At 42.9% G+C, this 19,388-nt stretch overlaps 1 protein-coding gene and 1 long non-coding RNA gene across 4 annotated transcripts in view; one reads left to right on the forward strand and one right to left on the reverse strand.

Annotated features, from left to right (window-relative positions):
- Nucleotides 1–8,246, reverse strand: part of LOC125436196 — a 63,192-nt gene extending 54,946 nt beyond the window's left edge. The window contains exon 1 of the long non-coding RNA XR_007245016.1: nt 7,844–8,246. This is a non-coding gene — a long non-coding RNA (uncharacterized LOC125436196). The remainder of the gene's footprint in view (nt 1–7,843) is intronic.
- KCNN2 (potassium calcium-activated channel subfamily N member 2) overlaps nt 8,049–19,388 on the forward strand; it is a 91,194-nt gene continuing 79,854 nt past the window's right edge. Inside the window, exons 1-2 of one of the 3 annotated variants that reach the window (XM_048502960.1) lie at nt 8,049–9,275; nt 10,273–10,368. In XM_048502960.1, coding sequence (XP_048358917.1) covers nt 8,133–9,275; nt 10,273–10,368 — 1,239 coding nt within the window. In that variant the 5' untranslated portion in view covers nt 8,049–8,132. The remainder of the gene's footprint in view (nt 9,276–10,272; nt 10,369–19,388) is intronic. The other 2 variants (XM_048502958.1, XM_048502959.1) reach the window with 2 other exon arrangements.

A 19,388-nucleotide genomic window follows, 5' to 3' on the forward strand; every position in this document is an offset into this window, starting at 1 on the left:
TCCAGTCTCCACTCCCCACTTTTGCCCCATTTTCTTTCCTTCCTTCCACCAACCCCATCTTTTTCCTTGCCTTGCCTGCCTGCAAATGTCTCCTTTTGTCAAATTTTCTCCAGTATCTAAAATGGCTTGGAATTTAAAAACTTTTTTTTATTCCTTCCTTTTATTGTTTTACAGCTTTGGATTTTTGCAAACCTGGAGACAATTGCTGTCTTCTGCTCATGTCCTTAATCTGTGGATTTAACAATATGCATCCAGGAGGCATATTCAGAATTAGATTGATGATTAACTAGTAGTAACTGTAGTAATGACCTACATTGTCAAAGTCTCTGGCCCTTTTCACACAGTAAATGTATAGTGGGTTGAAGTCAGGATAAAGTAGCCCATTTTCCTATTTTATATTCACATGCTGCAACAGTATCCACTCCTTGAGGGAAGACAGAGGCCCCAAAAGGGAGGGAAGTGTGTTGCTGAGGGTGGTTATTTTGATAGCTGACTTAGGCACACCCCTCACTCAAGTGCGCGCCCGTGTGCGCGCGCGCACGCACACACACACACACACACACACACACAGAAGCAAGCCTTTATTGGCATAGACAGCAGTACAACAATAATAAAAACAGATTAAAAAGCATATACAATACAGGATATACATGTTAGGACGAAGGAAATCTACTGGCATTTAGTAATTTCCAGGAGAAAGTCTGCCACTATCATACAGAGAGAAGGATCAGGGTTGTCCAACAAGTAGTGTAATCTAAATAAATCGGGGAGATCGGGTAAATGTAAAGGAATGAGATTCACATACTTGGATCTGATTTCCTTGAATCTGAGACAGTGAAGTAATTGGTGGGCCAGAGATTCAACTGAGCCATCGTTACATGGGCACAATCTTTTAGCCTTTTCTTGCTTATTAAATCTGCCATGTATGCCCTTTCTGTCCCACCATGGTGGAAACATTGGACCACATTTTATGTTTTGGCCCAAAATATAATCCCCAGAGGGAAGCTTTAGTACTACCGATAATGGGAAATGTGCCCCCCAAAATATCAATCCCAAAATTGTTAAACAGTAATAATCCTTCCATACTTGGGAGAATAGCCAATTATTTGCTGCAAGTCATGTCCTTAAGAGGTATGTAAAATAGGCAAGTACAAAACTATTTAAATGTGAAATACTCCATACCCCTGATACTCCTGGGATATTTTAGAAGGTGTTTATAAGGAGCTCACTGTTATTTATTGCATTTTATGGAAATTTAATTAATTTATAGTATTAGTAATTTATAGTATTAATTAGTATATACAATTTATAGATCTTGGGGAAGGCTATACCTTTTTAGTACATAGGCTATGAATAACGAATATCTTAATCCTGTCTTTTAAGTGTAGTTTTACTATACCTGTTCACAATCCCGTGTACAATGGAATGGACAAAATTTTTTAATCTACGTTATTTTTATAAATGAAGTGTGATTTTAGAATGTAAAACTACTCATAGACGCCATGTACAACTCTTTCAAATTTAGTGATGGTCTATACTCACGCTTTTGTATCTTATGCCAATAAAGGTCTATTGTATTGTATTGTAAATCTGCCATGTAACAAGGCAGAAGGCATAACATTAAACCTGGCGAGCATTATGGTTCTCCTTTGAACAGGGTTTATTAAGCAATGCAGGTAGTGTGCCAAGTGGCCCCGTTCAAATGGGAGAGAAAAATACAGGGGGGAGCACGTTTTCTTGGCTGCGGTGGTTAGGGTAGAGAACTCTCTATCCAATAGTTGACCTTTTAATTTCCTATAAGCTTCTGAATAGGACAAAGGGCAAAGTGAATCCACTGACAGTTCGATAGAGGCAATTTTTTCTTCAATTATGGAAAACCAGGGGTTGGAATGGGTGTCAGAGAGCAGACGGTGGACCAAGGAATTACAGTCCGAGAGAAAATGAATTCGCAGCCAGAATCTAAAAGTCCTTAGCCAAGCGGCTGATTCCAAGGACCTAACTCCAGACAAAGGGCTGCATAGGGCACACAATTTGGGAGTCCAGTTATCTTGTGAAAAAATTTGGATTGAAGAGAATTTACGGAGTGGTTAATAGCTTGAATCCAAATTGGGACTCCGTAAAGCAATCTCGAGGCGACTTTGGCATTGAAAAATTTGAGGGCAGGAGGGATAAAGGAGTGGCCACTGCTGTAAAAGAAACGTAGTAGTGCTGACATACTATTAGATGCACCTTTGCAAATTAACCTTATAATAGCCTAATTACACATGCATCCATGCAAGCAGCGATTGGAGCCCACAGAAACAATGCGGGTTGCTGTCGTGCCTTTGCACGGAGGCACATCTATTTGTTTTAATTTACCACCCACCAATGCATAGCTACGCAGGCATGCGCAAATGAACCCCCACAGCCATACTGATGTCTCACAATACCACAATACGACTATTTCCACCTGCGTGGCTATGCAGATGTAAGCGGGGAATTTTTTAAAAAAGGAAAGCACAGCTGAATAAAGGCCTTCCTGCCCAGTTGTTTGCTTGCAAGCAGCTGTAACATGGGCTTTTTCAAACGACTCACAAATAGTGCAATTCTCAAAAAACCCGGTTTGGGGAAAATAACACAGAATCACTTTAGGGACGGGATCCATGTGAAGGCCCCCCCCCCAATGGTTTTTTTACCATCTTTGACCGGTGTCTATTGGCCCGTGCAGAACAGGTTTCTGTTTTACGCATTGCTCTTTGCAATATAGCTATAGTTTTCATGACACTTTAAAATGTGTTGTACAGGTTTCCTTTTGTGATAAGAACTGAAAGATTAGGAGCTTATCACAGATATGTTCACCCACAGTTCAGAAGGTGATCATGCCATGTCATTCTAGATCTCAAAGAGGTCTTTGTTTTATACACAGGTTTGCCACAGAATATTTACTGTATTAGATATACAGCATACTATGATTACAAGGTACAGTTGTTTTGTATTTGTTGTCTGGCATAGTAACATAGTATTTGTGGAAGATATGTTGACCTGCATATCTTCAACCTGTTTGTTGTTTTTGCTGTTTGGAAATATTTTTCATGATTAGCTGCCAGTTGTTAGAGACTGCCAGAAAGCCATTTTTACATATCAATAAAGTATCTGTATGTGTTATCTTTCAGAGTCTGCCCTAAGCAGGTAAAGATGACTTGTTGGATATTATATCATTAAGAGTTTGGGGCCCAAATTAGACAATACACAGTTTCAATTAATATTTCTCCAACTTTTAAATGCTTTTAGCTCTTTCCTTCCCAACTGTTTATTTTTTGTTCAAAATTATATACTCAGGATCCTTTCCCCACAGGCACAATTTTGAATGGCATTGTCGTGATCAGCCCATGTCTGGTTTGATCCTGCCGTGTCTCCTACCTGTGGGATCCTTTCTCTCCTCATTCCTCCCTCCCTCTTAATTACTGTGATCTGTTGTACTTTCTCAGTCTTTGTACCTTTGCTTCCCAAGCAATGCCTTATCAGCTCATTAGCACCTGCTGTTACAAGCAAGTAAGGATTTTTAATTCATTTTCATTCATGAATAAACCCCTTTCCCATTTCACAGATGGCTTTGGAAATGTCCTTTTTGTTTTAAAAGTGGTTTGTCATATGACATGGGGATTGTACCACTGTTCAAGAAACATATGCCCAAAGCTTTGTGGGCATAAAGAACCACAAAATTAGAGGATGCCGGCTAATAACTACAGAATTAAAATTACATCCATAATTTGAGTGGACTATGGACAGTGATATGCTGGACAGATCATAAAATATTGCCATGTGTTAATTATTGGTATATTCCATTTTTGCTTTTAAATTTTTATTTGATTTTGTTGTACAATGTCAACTCAGTTGGTTTTCCCCAAGAAAGTCTTCATTTACTGGTTATAAATTCATGTGTGAGCTGTGGGTATGTTGTTACTTAAAACATTAGTACATGTTTAGTGCATGTACAATAACCACATACATGCCTATTCACAAATTTTAGGAAAAGTGTTAAAAGAGAAGACAGGAATGTTGCATGTGCTAATAAAACATATAAGTAAGAATATCCAATTATGCAAAATATCAGTTGAAACTGATTACATATTTAAAATCTCATTTCACTGCAAGTAAAACAGAAGCAGATTGTGGAAATTAACCTATTAAGATTTTATTAATCAATTCAGAAGTGCTATGTAACACTGATCTTATTGTTATATTCAATACACATTGACCTTTTCATGTTCTGTAGAACAGTTCATGATTCAGATCTGATTTGCAAAAATATGCCTCTATGCAGACAGGTTGAACCACTCTGCACTACAGTCCACCAGATTCCAGTCAAAACAATTAAGTTCTTTTCCTTCTTGATTAGTATATAATTGATTTAACTAATATAATTTCAAAAATAAAACAAATACGTTTACAAATATTTGGTATTATGCAATGTTATATTGTAAAACCCCAAAACTCATAATATAATTTTTAAATATTTATTATGCAATACTATAAGTTATAGATTACTCACAAAATGAAGTAACTTTCATTTTCAAATATAAATTAAAGGTATTTAACCCCACAATTAAAAAAAACACTTTAAAAACTTTGTTTCAAGAATAAAATTAAAGGTATTTAAAATCCAGACTATTATCCATCCACATTGTATTATTAATAATACCCTAGACTTTAAAAATCCATTTAAACTAAAACAACCCTGAATTTACAGATCATGACCTTGTAATGGGCTGTTTATGAACTACAGTAATGCTACTTTCAGCCTTATAACATCTGTGTGAGCCAAATATTCTGGTTCATTTTCAGTGAAGCCAAAATATTGATCCAACAGAAAAAATAAATCATGGTTTAGTATTCCTTAAGAACACCTTAGTTAACAGTCCTAAGCTGAGTTACCCATTTCTAAATCCAGAAAACAATCTAAATTCTTGCAAAATTTATTTGGATTTGCAGACATCCTTCTAAGAAAGTTGTCTCTATATTGTTCTTTTCAATTCAGAAGAAGTCTGCATAATGGAAATATGATTGCCAGTTTAATGATCAGTGTTTTGAACAGCATAGCTGTACTATAAGAATCACTTCTGGAGTTTAAGAGGTTTTCTTTCTGTAAGTTAAAAAAGTCTTTGTTCAGCAGACATGTTATATTCTCATTGGGATCTGTTTAAATGAATTATTCATTTCAAAAGGGTGGAACAAAAAGACAAAATGGTAGCAGGTGATCAACTTTAGGGTCGCTGCAGCATAGAATGTCAGGAAACTGGATCCAAGTCAGAAATTCAATTACTTAATGACAATGATCTTGTTTCACTGTTTGGCATCTGATGTCCCATTAGGAGTGTCCTTGTCATACAAATCTTTTGATTATTTGGTAGACTCCACCAACAGATTTTTTTAAAAAATAAATATCCTATTGACATTTTAAACTAAGGTTTCAGTGTCCAAAATACACACCCTAATAGCAGAATTCTTAATTTTAAAAATGCATTTTAAAACTGAAAAAAGAACAATTGAACTTGAAAACTGAAACTATTTTACCAGGAGGTATACATTTACCAAAGATATTAAAGAGTTATAGAATTAAAAGTCTTGACCCAATCCTATGAATTTTGAATGAGATTTTATATTCCAAATGCATCATTTGAATAGTACTGATGGGTAGGACACATTGTGCCTTCAAACAGTCATAGGAGAACTGCTGTATTCTTGACCTTGGGCAAACGTTGAAAACTTGTTTGTACTAGACTGCAACAGAGCTAACGGACTGGGCATTTACAGCTTGGTTGTATAAATCCAGCCTAGTTGCACAAATGACAAGGAACATTTTATGAACTGAGTTTGACTCCCTCTTATCCTTCTTAGCCTTAATGAAGTGCAGTCCTTTGGTAAGTGCAGTCTTATTTATTCCACCAAAGGCAACGTAAACAGGGAGATGTGACATATACTTTTACATGTATACTAAAGATGTTCATTGAAAAACTGCATGACATACATAGTGCTTGTGTCTAACTAACATAGCACCATGCTGTCACCTAAGAGAATCAGATCAAGCCAATTATATTCAGCCATTTTTCAACGGGTGCCATTCATTATCGTGCCACACTATCCACTAAAGTACATCAACTGTGAGCAAAAACCGATAGATCAAACATTTGCAGAATGTATTGAGTTCAGCCTTCCTTTTTTCCCCTTTGTGATCCTCTCATATGCCAAGAATTGTCAAATGAAAAGTTATTAAACCAGATCGAAACCGGAAACATGTGCTTCCTGTTTCCCCAACCCGTAGTTCCAGCATCCATCCCTGGACAAAAAGAATCTGCGCTGCACCATTTACATCCCTGTCTCTGGTGCGGTGAGGGGTGGGTGGAGAGGAAAGAACGCGAGAGATCAGCGCTTGGCTTGTATCTCTTTAAACTAAAGGTTAGCCGGAGATCTGTTGCAACTGCCATGGCTGTATTTACCCCTCCCCTCAGCTCTCTCCCGCTCTCTCTGATTCTGCCTCGGAAGGGCCCTCAAAGCCCTCTCGGCTCATTTTGCGGTTGCCTGTGTCGCGCCGTCAAAAGCAAGGCAAAGCGAGATCATGGCCGTGTGTTTGTTTGTGTGTCTGTGTCTGCCTTGCAGAAAGGAGGATCCCGCCGCGGGAGGCGAGGGAAAGCCCACGCGCACGGCAGCCAAGGCCAGCGTCGCCACAGGAAGCAGGGGGTTGCCCGGGCTGGATAGCTCCCAGCGGGGCAGCCGAAGACACCGGCGAGCAGGAGCGGCGCACCCTCAGCCATGTTCCGGAGCAAGCGTCGAAGTGAGCGGGCGGCGAGCTCCTGGGGCCAGGGGAAACCCCGCCCGCAGCCAAGCGGCTCCCCTCCCCTCCTCTGTGCCAGCCGGGGCTTCCCCGCGCCAATGGCCAGCGCCAAGGCCACATTCCCCTCGGGCCGGCGGCGGGGGCGCGCTCTCTCGCCCTTGGGTCTGCCCGGCCACACGACCAGCTGCCCTGGAAGGGTTAAAGACCCTCCTCTCCCGCCGCCGCAGCCTCCTCCTTTCCTGTGCCAAAGCCTTCGCCCGCCTCCTCCCACCAACAGGCGGGGAGCGCCAGCGCCGCCTTTCGCACCGGCATGCCGGGATTTCCCTTTGTTCGAAACCGGGAATCCTCTCCAAGCTCCCCCTGGCGCTCTTGCCCGACCGCAATCCTCCGGCCTCTTTCTCCGGAGCAATTCTATACGTTTCCCATGGAACTACTCCGGAGCAAGTACTTTGAGGACTGCTATGTTTTAATTGCGTTTTTGTATAATTGAGCTCTATGAGCAGATGATACAACATTATGTGCTTCGAGGATTGCACACCTTCACTACATGCATTCTTTCCAAAGGATTTTTTTTAAGGGTAACCCCTAATTACATCACACCGAAACTGGTTTGTACGAATGGCCAACGCTGCGCAAGCCACCCGTGCGTTTTGATTCTCGGTCGGGATGGCATTTAATTTCACGGGGTTTGGGTCCCTAGAGGGAAGGGTCGATCTGAGTGATGTTAGCGAGAAGCATTAATTAATTCATGCCCTTGTGCAGCCTCACATTCACACTTTAATGCACTGGAGTGACTTTGCACATACAGGTGCAAAGGTATTCATAATTAGACCTGTTATTATGGGGGGGGGGTGGGGCAGAGGAGCTGCCACTGTGAGGCCACCACCTTCACGACCCGGGGGGCGGGGGAGAATATCTATTAGTGGGCAAACGGAGAAGGTTGTCTGAGTAATTACTGGAGGGGGGAACCCTCAGTTTATACGACCAGGAGACATCCAGATTGAGGGTGGGGAACCGGGAAATAACCCTTACCTGACTGAGCGGGGCTTGCAGCAACAGCAGGTGCCGTGGTGCTGGTGACAGCTCGCTCCTCCCTCCGCGGCCGATGCGAGGCGCGTGTCTGGCGGTGGCAGGTGGAATCCCCCCGGGACGATAGAGAGGAGAGGCGGGGGGGGGGGCGATTCGGCGGGCGCCCACTGGGGCTGGGCGTCACTGACACCAGCGGGGGGCACGCGCCGCTCCTGGGATTCTCTCGCGCGGCCCCTCCCCTTCGCACGTCCTTCTTTTCACGCCGCAGCTTTCCCCCCCTGCAGGTGACGTGATGCCCCTTGTTTTGGTGCGCCCGACCAATCGGACTTGGCGCCTGGATTCTACGGGAGCCGCGATGGGCCCGTGGTGGCGGCAACAGGACTCCCCTCCGCTGACCAGAACGCATTGCGCAGGGTGCACCAGCGCCTGGTCTTCCTGCAGCTTTAACAGCTCTGACATGGAAACACCATTGCAGTTCCAGCCGGGCTTCTGCTCAGAGCAGCAGCAGCAGCAGCAGCAGCAACAGCAGCGCCCACACCCGCATTACCAGCCACAGCCCGCCAGCCACGAGAAGGCGGCGCAGCGGCAGTCCAGCCCATGCCTCCCGTGCAACCACTGCGCCTTTTACGGGGCTGCGGCTGCCGCGGGCGATAACTTGCCGCTGCTGCTCCGCACCTCGTCGCCGCTGGCAGGTGCTTTCCGGACTCACTCCTCGCACCTCTCGTGCTCGGCAGCCTCCTCTCGCCAGGGCAGCCAGCTCAACGTGAGCGAGCTGACCCCTTCCAGCCATGCCAGTTCGTCCAGGCAGCCCCACCACTCCGCCCAGTCCCACCACTCCCAGTACCACCAGTGCCATAGCCAGCAGCAGCAGCCTCAGCAGCCTCAGCAGCAGCCGGCGGGCAGCCCCCACAGCAGCGCCAGCAGCGGCAGCCACCTCCAGTGCCAGCAGCAGCGCCCGGAGAGCAGCAACCCCTTCACGGAAATAGCCATGAGCAGCTGCAGGTACAACGGCGGCGTCATGCGTCCTCTCAGCAACCTGAGCTCGTCCCGCAGGAACCTGCATGAGCTCGACTCCGAGTCGCAGCCGCTGCAGCCCCAGCCGCCGCCGCCGCCGCCGCCCCACGCCAGCCCCGGAGCCTCCGCCGCCGCCGCCGCCGGCCCGGAGATCGTGGTGGCCAAACCCGAGCACAACAACTCCAACAACTTGGCGCTCTACGGCTCCGGCTCCGCCGGCGGCGGCGGCGGCGGCGGACAGAGCAACAGCGGCAGCAAGTCCAGCAAGAAGAAGAACCAGAACATCGGCTACAAGTTGGGCCACCGCCGGGCGCTCTTCGAGAAGCGGAAGCGCCTCAGCGACTACGCGCTCATCTTCGGCATGTTCGGCATCGTGGTCATGGTCATCGAGACCGAGCTGTCCTGGGGCGCCTACACCAAGGTACCCCCCAGCCCAACCTTAGCCCGCCGCGCCCGCTTCCCATTCTCTCCCCCTGGTCTCTTCGCTCTTCTCCTTGCTCCCTTTCCCCCTCTTCTCATTTCCTTTGTCCTTCATGGACGATTTTCTCCCTTCCCTTTCCCTCCTCTCCGGACAGGTAACTTTCCACGCAATTCTCCTTTCAAGACCGATTCTTCCCTCGTAAGAAAGTTCCCGTTGCTTTAGTGGCTTTTAAAAAAATTAAGCTCTGCAGCCAAAAACGGCTCCGGCCCTAAACACGCCAGTTTCAAAAGGGAGCCTCGCAGACGAGAGAATCACGGATTTCTCTTGCTCGGCTGGATCCACAGGAACAGCCTTGTGGGGTTTGGGAGTCGCTTGGATTCTCACTTACTATTCCGTACCACAGGTCGGGGAGATAGCTTCTTTGTCTGCAATGTGCAATAATGCCCTTTTTACCCATTATGCTGTGCTAGGGTAGTACACAAATTTCCCTACTCAAGGTTAACCTGAATAAGGTTTTCCCCAGTCATCCCTGTGCTCAATGATGTGTCCAGCACTCAGATGCCCAGCAGACCCTTCTACTGTCAGAACATCTGGTGTGTGGGCACTTACAGCTCCTAGCCACAACTGTATGCTAAACCTTGCTTCTTTGTTATACAGACTGAAAAGGACAGAGGAGAACTTGCTAAAATGACTGAAAAAGTCAACTGTTTAATTACCTTGTAGTGAGGATTTTTCTCCTCCCCACAAGATTACATAAAAATCTTATAGATTTGTACAAGTAACTTTGTAGGCTGACTCTTATACTACTCATTGATTTGGCAGGCTCTTAAGCATTCACCTGTTCTAGGATTGAGCTCATCTGCTGCAAAAAGTCTACACTTTTGATTTTTTTTTTGGCTTTCCCCCCCTTGCAACAGATAGCCTGTATTCCCCTCTGAGATGGTTGGGATGAAGGATTAATAGATCAATGTAAAAAGTATCTATTTTTCTGTTGCAGGAATCGCTGTATTCATTAGCCCTAAAATGCCTTATTAGCCTCTCTACAATCATTCTGCTTGGTCTGATTATTGTATACCACGCAAGAGAAATTCAGGTACGTTCCACTTAAGAATCTGAGCCTTGCTGCTACCTGTGTTTCAAGGACATTTCTATAAGATTAAGCAGACTCGCCTGATGCATTCTTACTAAATGAAATGAAACTGCTTGCACCCTGTACTGTTGTTTGTAATGCCTGGAAACAGTAGTCTGCGTGCACTAGTTCTGCTTTGCTTGCCTCAGCAATTTACTAATGCAAATGAGAGGGAGCTGTAATGCTTGTCCTTCTCCAATAACTGCATGCTATGCTAATCCATATGCTCCCCCTGGATCACATATTAACTTTGGAGGCATCGATCACCTTAGAGATGCTTTGCTAAATGTCTGACATACAAAGGCAGACCTGGTCATTTTTGAAAAGTTTTTAAAAAGAACTCCAAGAAAATACTGGTTTCTATTTAATTAATCATTGACTATAATGTTTGTAGGTCTCTGAGAATGATCAATAAGAATATCATAATAGCTAAGAATACCTTTTAGTTCAAGATGGAATGATTTAGCATTATTTTTGACTAAATACATTCATTCTTGATTTTAGATGAAGAGCAGTGTGCATTTTTTATTTGTTTGTTTAAGGAGATAGTCTGTGGATAGGAAAAATATATAGTCGCTTATAAAATGTGGCTTTTTAACTCATTTGCTTGTGATGAAGTAAACCTTTACATTTCAGAGGTGATAGCATACATCCTTTTGTTCTTGAATGCATGTTTACGTGGAAGTTGGTCCCACTGATTTCAGAGGTACTTATTTCAAGGTAAGTATGCATAGGTTGCAGTCACAGAGTCATACCATGGACAGAAAGTATCAAATTCAAAGGATGCCTTCTACTCCTATATAATGTTGTGATTTTTAAAAATCAAAGAAATCCTAGGGTCAAGATAACAATTAATATGTTTTAAAAACTAAGCATTTTCCAGCGTTTTTGCAAATAGTATATTCATGGAGGGAACTATCACCACGTGCAATGGTCTGCTACTACCATGTGGGAAGCTTTGTTTTCTTCTTAGCGAATTTCAGAATTAAGCCAGAGATCCTGATATTTTTGTATCTTTCATTCAGAAGTCCATCTATAGGAAGTATATGTAGTTTTTGGTTCAAGGTCATAAAGCTGATTGAATAGCCTTTTCAGACATTGTTTGCATAAAAATACATTTTAAAAAGCTTTTTGTAAAAAAAATCTGAATGTGTAAATCGACTTTTTAATTCCATCAGTAGGAATACTTATGTAAAAATATGATATACAATTAATTTTCAATTTTTGTATTTTTTCCCTTTGGAATTAGTAATGCATTTTAAAACATGAATTTCCAGTAAATCAGCAGCATTTAGTTAAAGTAATATGTAATTTCAATACTCTAAGTAAAATAAGGCTTTCAATAAAGACTGTTTCTCACAAAAGATGAGAAAGTATTACTACTAAATGAACTTAGGTGGCAGGGCACATCTGAACAATGTGGTTTGGATTTTTTAAACATAATTTTCATTTATAGCTATTGCATAGAAAAGTCTTATTTAGGAATGAAGATGTGGTATATGAAACTAAAATAAATCCATGCATACTTACCTGGTAAAAAACCCACACTGAATGCCGTGGAACTTACTTCAAAGTAAACATGCATTGAATAGAGTGCCATGTTATAAAATGAACACTGCTTACAGCTAACTGGCTTTTTCCATTTAATTCAGTGCAGCAGAACATATTATAGTGTTTGAACCCAATAAGATGTTGGACAAATGCAACTTTACACTATTGCTTGTTGGTTTTTAAAGTACATGTTTTATGCAATAAAGTTAACTTGTAGTTACAATTCTGTAAGTACTTGTAGATTGATTTACAGTGATCTTCGGTAAAGCACGTCTAGTTTTACCAGATCTGATATAGTTTTTATTTATTGCTTTGATATTGAAATAAGTATATGTGGGGTAAAAATCTTTCATGTGCAATAATACAGATTCTGCTTCAAACTGATGGCATGATAGTTCCTTGACAATCCATTGAATTTTAAGACATGGTGGCCTATATGGTTCTAGTTTTAATTTTGTCTAGATTAGCTGTACACTCTGAGAAGAGGTTTAATTAACATAAGATTACAACAGGAAATGGCTTCTCTACTTATGTTGCAGTAAATTGTTTTCATTTTAAAGGAAGTAATATTGCATTGCCAGGTTGCCAGATATCATCTATTTTATTTTGTTATAAAGGGTAGAAGCAAATTCAGTTTCCAGAAAATCTTGCAAGTCATCCATTGAGTAATTCCCCCTCCCCTTCAGTTTCTTAGTATCATGCTTCTCAAAGATTTTGCTGATATAATGTTCAAATACTTATGTAATATTATCATTCTAAGTATTGACAGTGAGTATTTCGAAGGTAGTATGCAATCTATCCAAACTTAATTATCTTTGTTGAAGACTTTAACAATCCAGTCAGCTGTAAAGGACTATGCATGAAATCCTAATGGAGTTCACAGAAAGCATGATTATCTAGATAATGATAAAAACCCAGTTTTCATAGAAAAATGAAAACCATGAACTTCACAGTGTTCTGGCTTTCCTTTTCAGCACTGCGGACAGCTCTTAATATCAAAAGCCTTGACTATTCTCGAGTGATTTTACTTTTCCTCCCCAAAATGCATGCATAAGTAAATATATAGTAAAAATCTGTAGCAATCTTTTTAAGTTACTTGACTTTTAAGTTACTTGAATAGTGACAAATGATTTCCTTTTAATTTGCTCATAGGCTGTATTTTCTGACAACATAATTTTTCCAGGCATAAAGGAAAAGGATGTAATATTTATAGACATGAGAGGGCTGACTTTTTTTTCTGGACTGATTTATTAGATTTATATCCTGCCCTTTCCTGACTATAGTCATGCTCAGGGCATTATACATCAAAGTTTATACAATCAGTTTAAATAAGTATACAATAATTAAAAACCTTATTAACTTTAAAATTCTAGTTTTAAAATTCTGATTGATGCCCTTAAAATTGGATATAGTGACCGGATGGAGGGGGAGAGAGGAAAAGGGAAGGCAACCAAAAAAATACCAAAGTACCGGAGAAATACCTGGTGTATTAGGAGAGCCAGTCCTGCAGGTACTGTGGTCCCAGAACATTTAGGGCTTTAAAGGTTAATATCAAAACTTTGAGTCTTGAAGCCAATGCTGCTAGCATTGTTGTATATGAACTGTACGTGGGGTCCCTATAAGGATCCTAACTTCCACATTCTGGATCAGCTGGAGTTTTCAGAGCAGCCTCAAAGATAGCCCGGCATAGAACAAGTTATAGTAGTCCATCTGATGGTGACTGTTGTATGGATCACTGTGGCTAGAGATGGTAGGACAACAGCTGCCGCACATGATAAAGATGAGAAAATGCCACTCTGGCTATTTTTGTGACCTGGACCTTCATAGAAAGGGGGGCATTCAGAATCACATTCAAGCTCCTGATGGTTGGCTCTGGTGTTAATTTCTCCTCATCCAGAATCAGAAATCAGTGACCCAATCCTGGATTTCCCCAGCCCAGTCACAGGATCTTAATCCTAAATGGATTCAGTTTTAGCTGGCTCTGTTTCAGTCATTTCACCACAGCCCCCAGACACTTGGCCAATATATCTGGAACATCCAACTGACTGTCCATTAGCAGATACAGATGGGCGTCATCTGTTGATGATAAATGATCCTGAAACTCCAAACTAGCTGGGTGAGGGGCTGCATATAGATATTAAATAGCACTGAGGAAAGGGGCACCCCTTGAGGGACTCCACAAACCTAAGAGTATCTTGGAGAAGAAGAAGAAAAGTTTGGATTTATAACCCCCATTTCTCTCCTGTAAGGAAACTCAAAGGAGCTTACAATCTCCTTTCCCTCCTCCCCCACAACAAACATCCTGTGAGGTGGGTGGGGCTGAGAGAGCTCTGAAAGTCTGTGACTAGCCCAAGGTCACCCAGCTGACGTGTGTTGGAGTGCACAGGCTAATCTAGTTCCCCAGATAAGCCTCCATCTCAAGTGGCAGAGCAAGGAATCAAACCCAGTTCTCCAGATTAGAGTGAATTTGCTCTAAACCACTACACCACTGCTGCTCCTCCCCTCTCCCCTTGTATTACTCTCTGTACCTGATCCTGAAGGAATGAGATCAGTTACTGCAAGACTGTCCCACATATACCAGAACTGGCAAGGTAGTGGGTCAGAAGGATATAGTCGACTGTTTCAAACCCAGTTGTAAGATCAATTAATAACAACAGCAATACCCACTTCAATTCTATGGAGATCGTCTGTAAGGGTGACTGGTGCAGTCTCCATCCCATGGCCAAGTCAGAAGCCAGACTGAAATAGGTCTATGGAACTACTCAATTTTAACCATTCTAAGCATAATTACACCCTTCTACAGTTCTATCGTCTGAGTTATTATGTGTTGGGTTACATCTCTTGCCAGCCTAGTCATAATGTTCCAAGTAGGGTTGGTCAATACTAAAAAAATTCGGTAAAATTCGGATTTGGGTATTTTGGGGCATAAAATGATTTGTATACCCAAATCCGAATCATAGCCGATTCGGATATGCCCGAAAATTCGGGTAAATCCGAAAAATTCAGGTCCGTTTTATTATTTTTTTGAATTTTTGGTGTTTTTACACGTTTTGGCCTGCAGGGGATGCAATTTTAAAGCTAGCAGCACTAAACTTTCAGGATATCATATGGGGACTATCCTGATGATTCTCCCCAAGTTTGGTGCAGTTTGGTTCAGGGGGGGCAAAGTTATTGACCCTCAAAAGGGGTGCCCATCCCCCATTGTTTCCAATGGAAGCTAACAGGAGATGGGGGCTACACTTTTGAAGGTCCATAACTTTGGACCCCCTGAACCAAACTTCACCAAACTTGGGGAGTATCATAGGGACAGTACTTTTATGATACCCTGACATTTTGGTGACAGTAGGTCTAAAAGTGCACCCCTCACAGTCACCCAAAGAAATTTCTCCAGATTCTGTGCTCTGTAGTGGCTGGCTGGCTGGCTCAATTGCAGCCAATGGGAAATTTCTGTGGGAGGGCTGTGGAGTGCACATTTCTCATGGTAAACCCACAAAACTTTCAGGGTGTCTTCAGGAGAGTCTCTTCATGACACCATCCAGGTTTGGTGACCGTTGCTTCAAGGGGTTCAATGTTATGGGTAGGGTCCATCTCCCACTGCCCCCAAAAGCAAAGTTCCTCAAACCTGGATGGTGTCATTCAGAGACTCTCCTGAAGATACCCTGAACGTTTTGTGACTGTACCTTGATAAATGTGCACCCCACAGCCCTCCACCAGAAATTCCCCATTGACAGCAATGCAGAAGTCACTGCAGAAAAAAGAATATTGGGCAAATTTTTGGGGTGCCTGCAGGGGCGCATTTTTAGACATATCAGCACCAAAATATCAGGGTATAATCAGGTGACTGTCCTGATGACACCCCCCCCAAGTTTGGCGCAGTTTGGTTTAGGGGGGCCAAAGCTATGGACCCTCAAAATGGTAGCCACCATATCCTTAGCTCCCATTGGAAACAATGGGGGATAGGGGGCCCCCTTTGAGGGTCCATAACTTTGGCCCCCCTGAACCAAACTGCACCAAACTTGGGGGGTGTCATCAGGACAGTCTCCTGATGATACCCTGAAATTCGGTGCCACTAGCTTTCAAAATTCCGGTTTTCATGTTTCACCGCTCCTGCACATGAAGCCTGCTGGAGTGAGTGAGCGGTGAAACACGCAAACCAGCATTTTTAAAGCTAGTGACACCAAACTTTCAGGGTATCATCAGGAGACTGTCCTGATGATACCCCCACAGTTTGGTGCAGTTTGGTTCAGGGGAGCCAAAGGTATGGACTCTCAAAGGTGTAGCCCCCATCCCCTATCAGCTCCCATTGGAAACAATGGGGGATAGTTGCACCCCTTTTGAGGGTCCATACCTGAACCAAACTGCACCAAACTTGGTGGGCAACATCAGGACAGTCACCTGATGATACCCTGATAATTTGGTGCCAATACATCTCAAAATGCGTCCCCTGCAGGCACCCCCAGAAATTTGCCCAAGATTCTTTGTTCTGCAGTGACTTAGCTGTATTACTGTCAATGGGGAATTTCTGGTAGAGGGCTGTGAGGTGCACATTTCTGAAGGTATGGTCACAAAACTTTCAGGGTATCTTCAGGAGAGTCTCTGGATGACACCATCCAGTTTTGGGGAATTTTACTTCAGGGGGTTTAATTCTATGGGACCCCAAAAGGGTAGGGCCCATCTCCCACTGCCCCCTGAAGTAAAGTTCCCCAAACATAGATGGTGTCATCCAGAGACTCTCCTGAAGATACCCTGAAAGTTTTGTGGGTTTACCATGAAAAATGTGCACTCCACAGCCCTCTATCAGAAATTCCCTATTGACAGCAATGCAGCTAAGTCACTGCAGAACAAAGAATCTTGTGCAAATTTCTGGGGGTGCCTGCAGGGGGTGCATTTGTAGATGTATCGGTACCAATATTTCAGTGTATTTTTAGGAGACTGTCCTGATGATGCCCTCCAAGTTTGGTGCATTTTGGTTCAGGGGGGCCAAAGTTATGGACCCTCAAAAGGGTAGCCTCATCTCCTTAGTTCCCATTGGAAAGAATGGGGGATAGGGACACCCCTTTTGGGGGTCCTTAACTTTGGCCCCCCTAAACCAAACTGCACCAAACTTGGAGGGTATCATCAGGACAGTCTCCTGATGATACCCTGAAATTTTAGTGCCGATATGTTTAAAAATGCGCCCCCTGCAGGCCGAAACGTGAAAAAACACCAAAAAATAAAAACGCAATTCGGCTGGTGATCCGAATCCCATGGATTCGGATCTGTTAGGATTTGGACAGCTCAGATTCGGACCTTGCTCGTCCGAATTCGTCCGAATCAGTGCAGATTCGGTAAAAATCTAGATTCGGACTGTCCGAATCTCCAACCCTAGTTCCAAGTCTATTTTTAAAATCTGTTATTGTTCACCCCTAATAAATATGGTATTTTAAAAATAATTGGCAATGGATGCTTCTTCCCAATAGCATCTCTGTCCAAAAGTGATCCTGGGAATGTTGTGCAACGCTTTGAAAGTTGTTTTGATTTTTCAAAGAAGTGCCATTGTGAATACTTGAGATACTATTTTAGGGAAAAAATCATGTATTTTCAGAATTTCAGTAGTTAAAGATCTTGTTTTATCTGAGGCACTTTACATAATATGAAGATCATGCTTTAGGCCAACAGAGGGAGATATACATTTTAATTCAGTAAGAATCACAAGAAACAGATACTGACTGGGAAGAAAATCCTAATGTGAAACTGTTATCATTTTTCCAAAGGCAAACTATTATGAATAAAATAAAGTTTCCTTATAAAGTAATACTTTTTTCTTTTTTGAGTATGAAAAGTAAGCAGGGTCCATTTGACACATCATCCAATCACTCCCAAACAAAATATAGCTAGAGTAATGGGAAAACAGCTAATGATCTACAGCACAAAGATATCTAAAGCAGTATTTTTTTTGTGATAATACAATATTTGCCTAGCATTACTAAATTATTCATTCAATTTTATAAACCTACTAGCGGGCCCGGCCACGCGTTGCTGTGGCTGAGTCTGGTGAAGTGGAAAAGAAAGAAAAGGGGAAGTGAACGGTTTGAACAGGTATCATTGCACAATGATTTCAAGGGAGGGGAGGGGCAAGGGGTCCCTCGCTCCCCTCCCTCTCTCCTGTTCCCTTGCATGGCAACCCGTCCAGTCCCTCCCTAACGTTCCCCTTCCTCTGCTAGGGTGGGTGGGCCATTTGCAGGTGGCTGTCCCTGTTCCTTTCACTCCCTTCCCTTGCAGGCGAATTATCTATCTTAAAACACGCTGGGAGGCATGAGCTATGCTGTGTTCAAATTTCAGAACATTTGGTCCAGCCAACCCCTGGACCCTCCCTCACCTTCCCCTTCCTCCGCTAGGGTGGGTGGGCCATGTGCAGATGGCCTGCCCCATCCCTTTCACTCCAGATGGCAGTGGTTTTCAAGGAAGGCATGGTTGTTTCCCTTGTATCAGAGGGTGTTGCTTTGAGGGCCAGCAGATAGCGCTGTTGCAGAACAGAACTGTGGTTCCAACTGTCACAGGTGTGGTGTGTATACTATAATGTGCACAGTTGTGACATGTACACAACAGGAGGTGTGGAAACAGTATGGAAACCTGGCCGCACGCGAATGCGATGTTGTGTGAAAATTTCAAAGCAGTCGATCCAGTAGTTTGGGAGATTACCTGTCAGCAGAAAAACACACTGATAGATTTTTATATATATAGATGGCTGCAGGAACATGTGAATGCAAACCACATCTTTGGAAGTATGCCTTAGGTACAAAGGATACTTAACACATTTGATTACTTATCTGTATAGGCTTAGCAAATCTTAAACTACCGTGTATACTCGAGTATAAGCCGACCCGAATAAAAGCCGAGGCACCTAATTTTACTACAAAAAACTGGGAAAATTTATTGACTCGAGTATAAGCCTTTGAACTTGACTCAGTAGCAGCTAAAAACAGAAGATTTGCGAGCAAGATGAGATAGAGTTGCTTAACAGAGTTTGCATTAGGAATGAGCAGATTTCCAGCACTCTAGGAACACAAATGAACCACTGTTTTTCTCCAAATGCAGAATAATTCTGGGATTCATAGCCATGCCAGCCTAAACTTTTCTCCAAAGAAAGTCTTTGTCTTCAGCAACATCAGTATTTGGCAGTAAACTACTGTATGAAGAATTGTATTCATCTAGAATGCAATGTACCAATAACCCTTGGGAGAGAAATGCCTCAGTTTCTTTTCACACACACACACACACACACACACACACACACACACACACACACACACACACACACACACACACACACACCCCGGATCCCCACAGCAATCCCAGCTCCGGCCGCCATCTTGGAATTACCTATATACTCAAGTATAAGCCGAGGGAGGCCTTTTCAGCATTAAAAATGTGCTGAAAAAGTCGGCTTATAT

The sequence above is a fragment of the Sphaerodactylus townsendi genome, linkage group LG07, assembly GCF_021028975.2.
Source record: "Sphaerodactylus townsendi isolate TG3544 linkage group LG07, MPM_Stown_v2.3, whole genome shotgun sequence".
Lineage (NCBI taxonomy): Eukaryota > Metazoa > Chordata > Lepidosauria > Squamata > Sphaerodactylidae > Sphaerodactylus > Sphaerodactylus townsendi.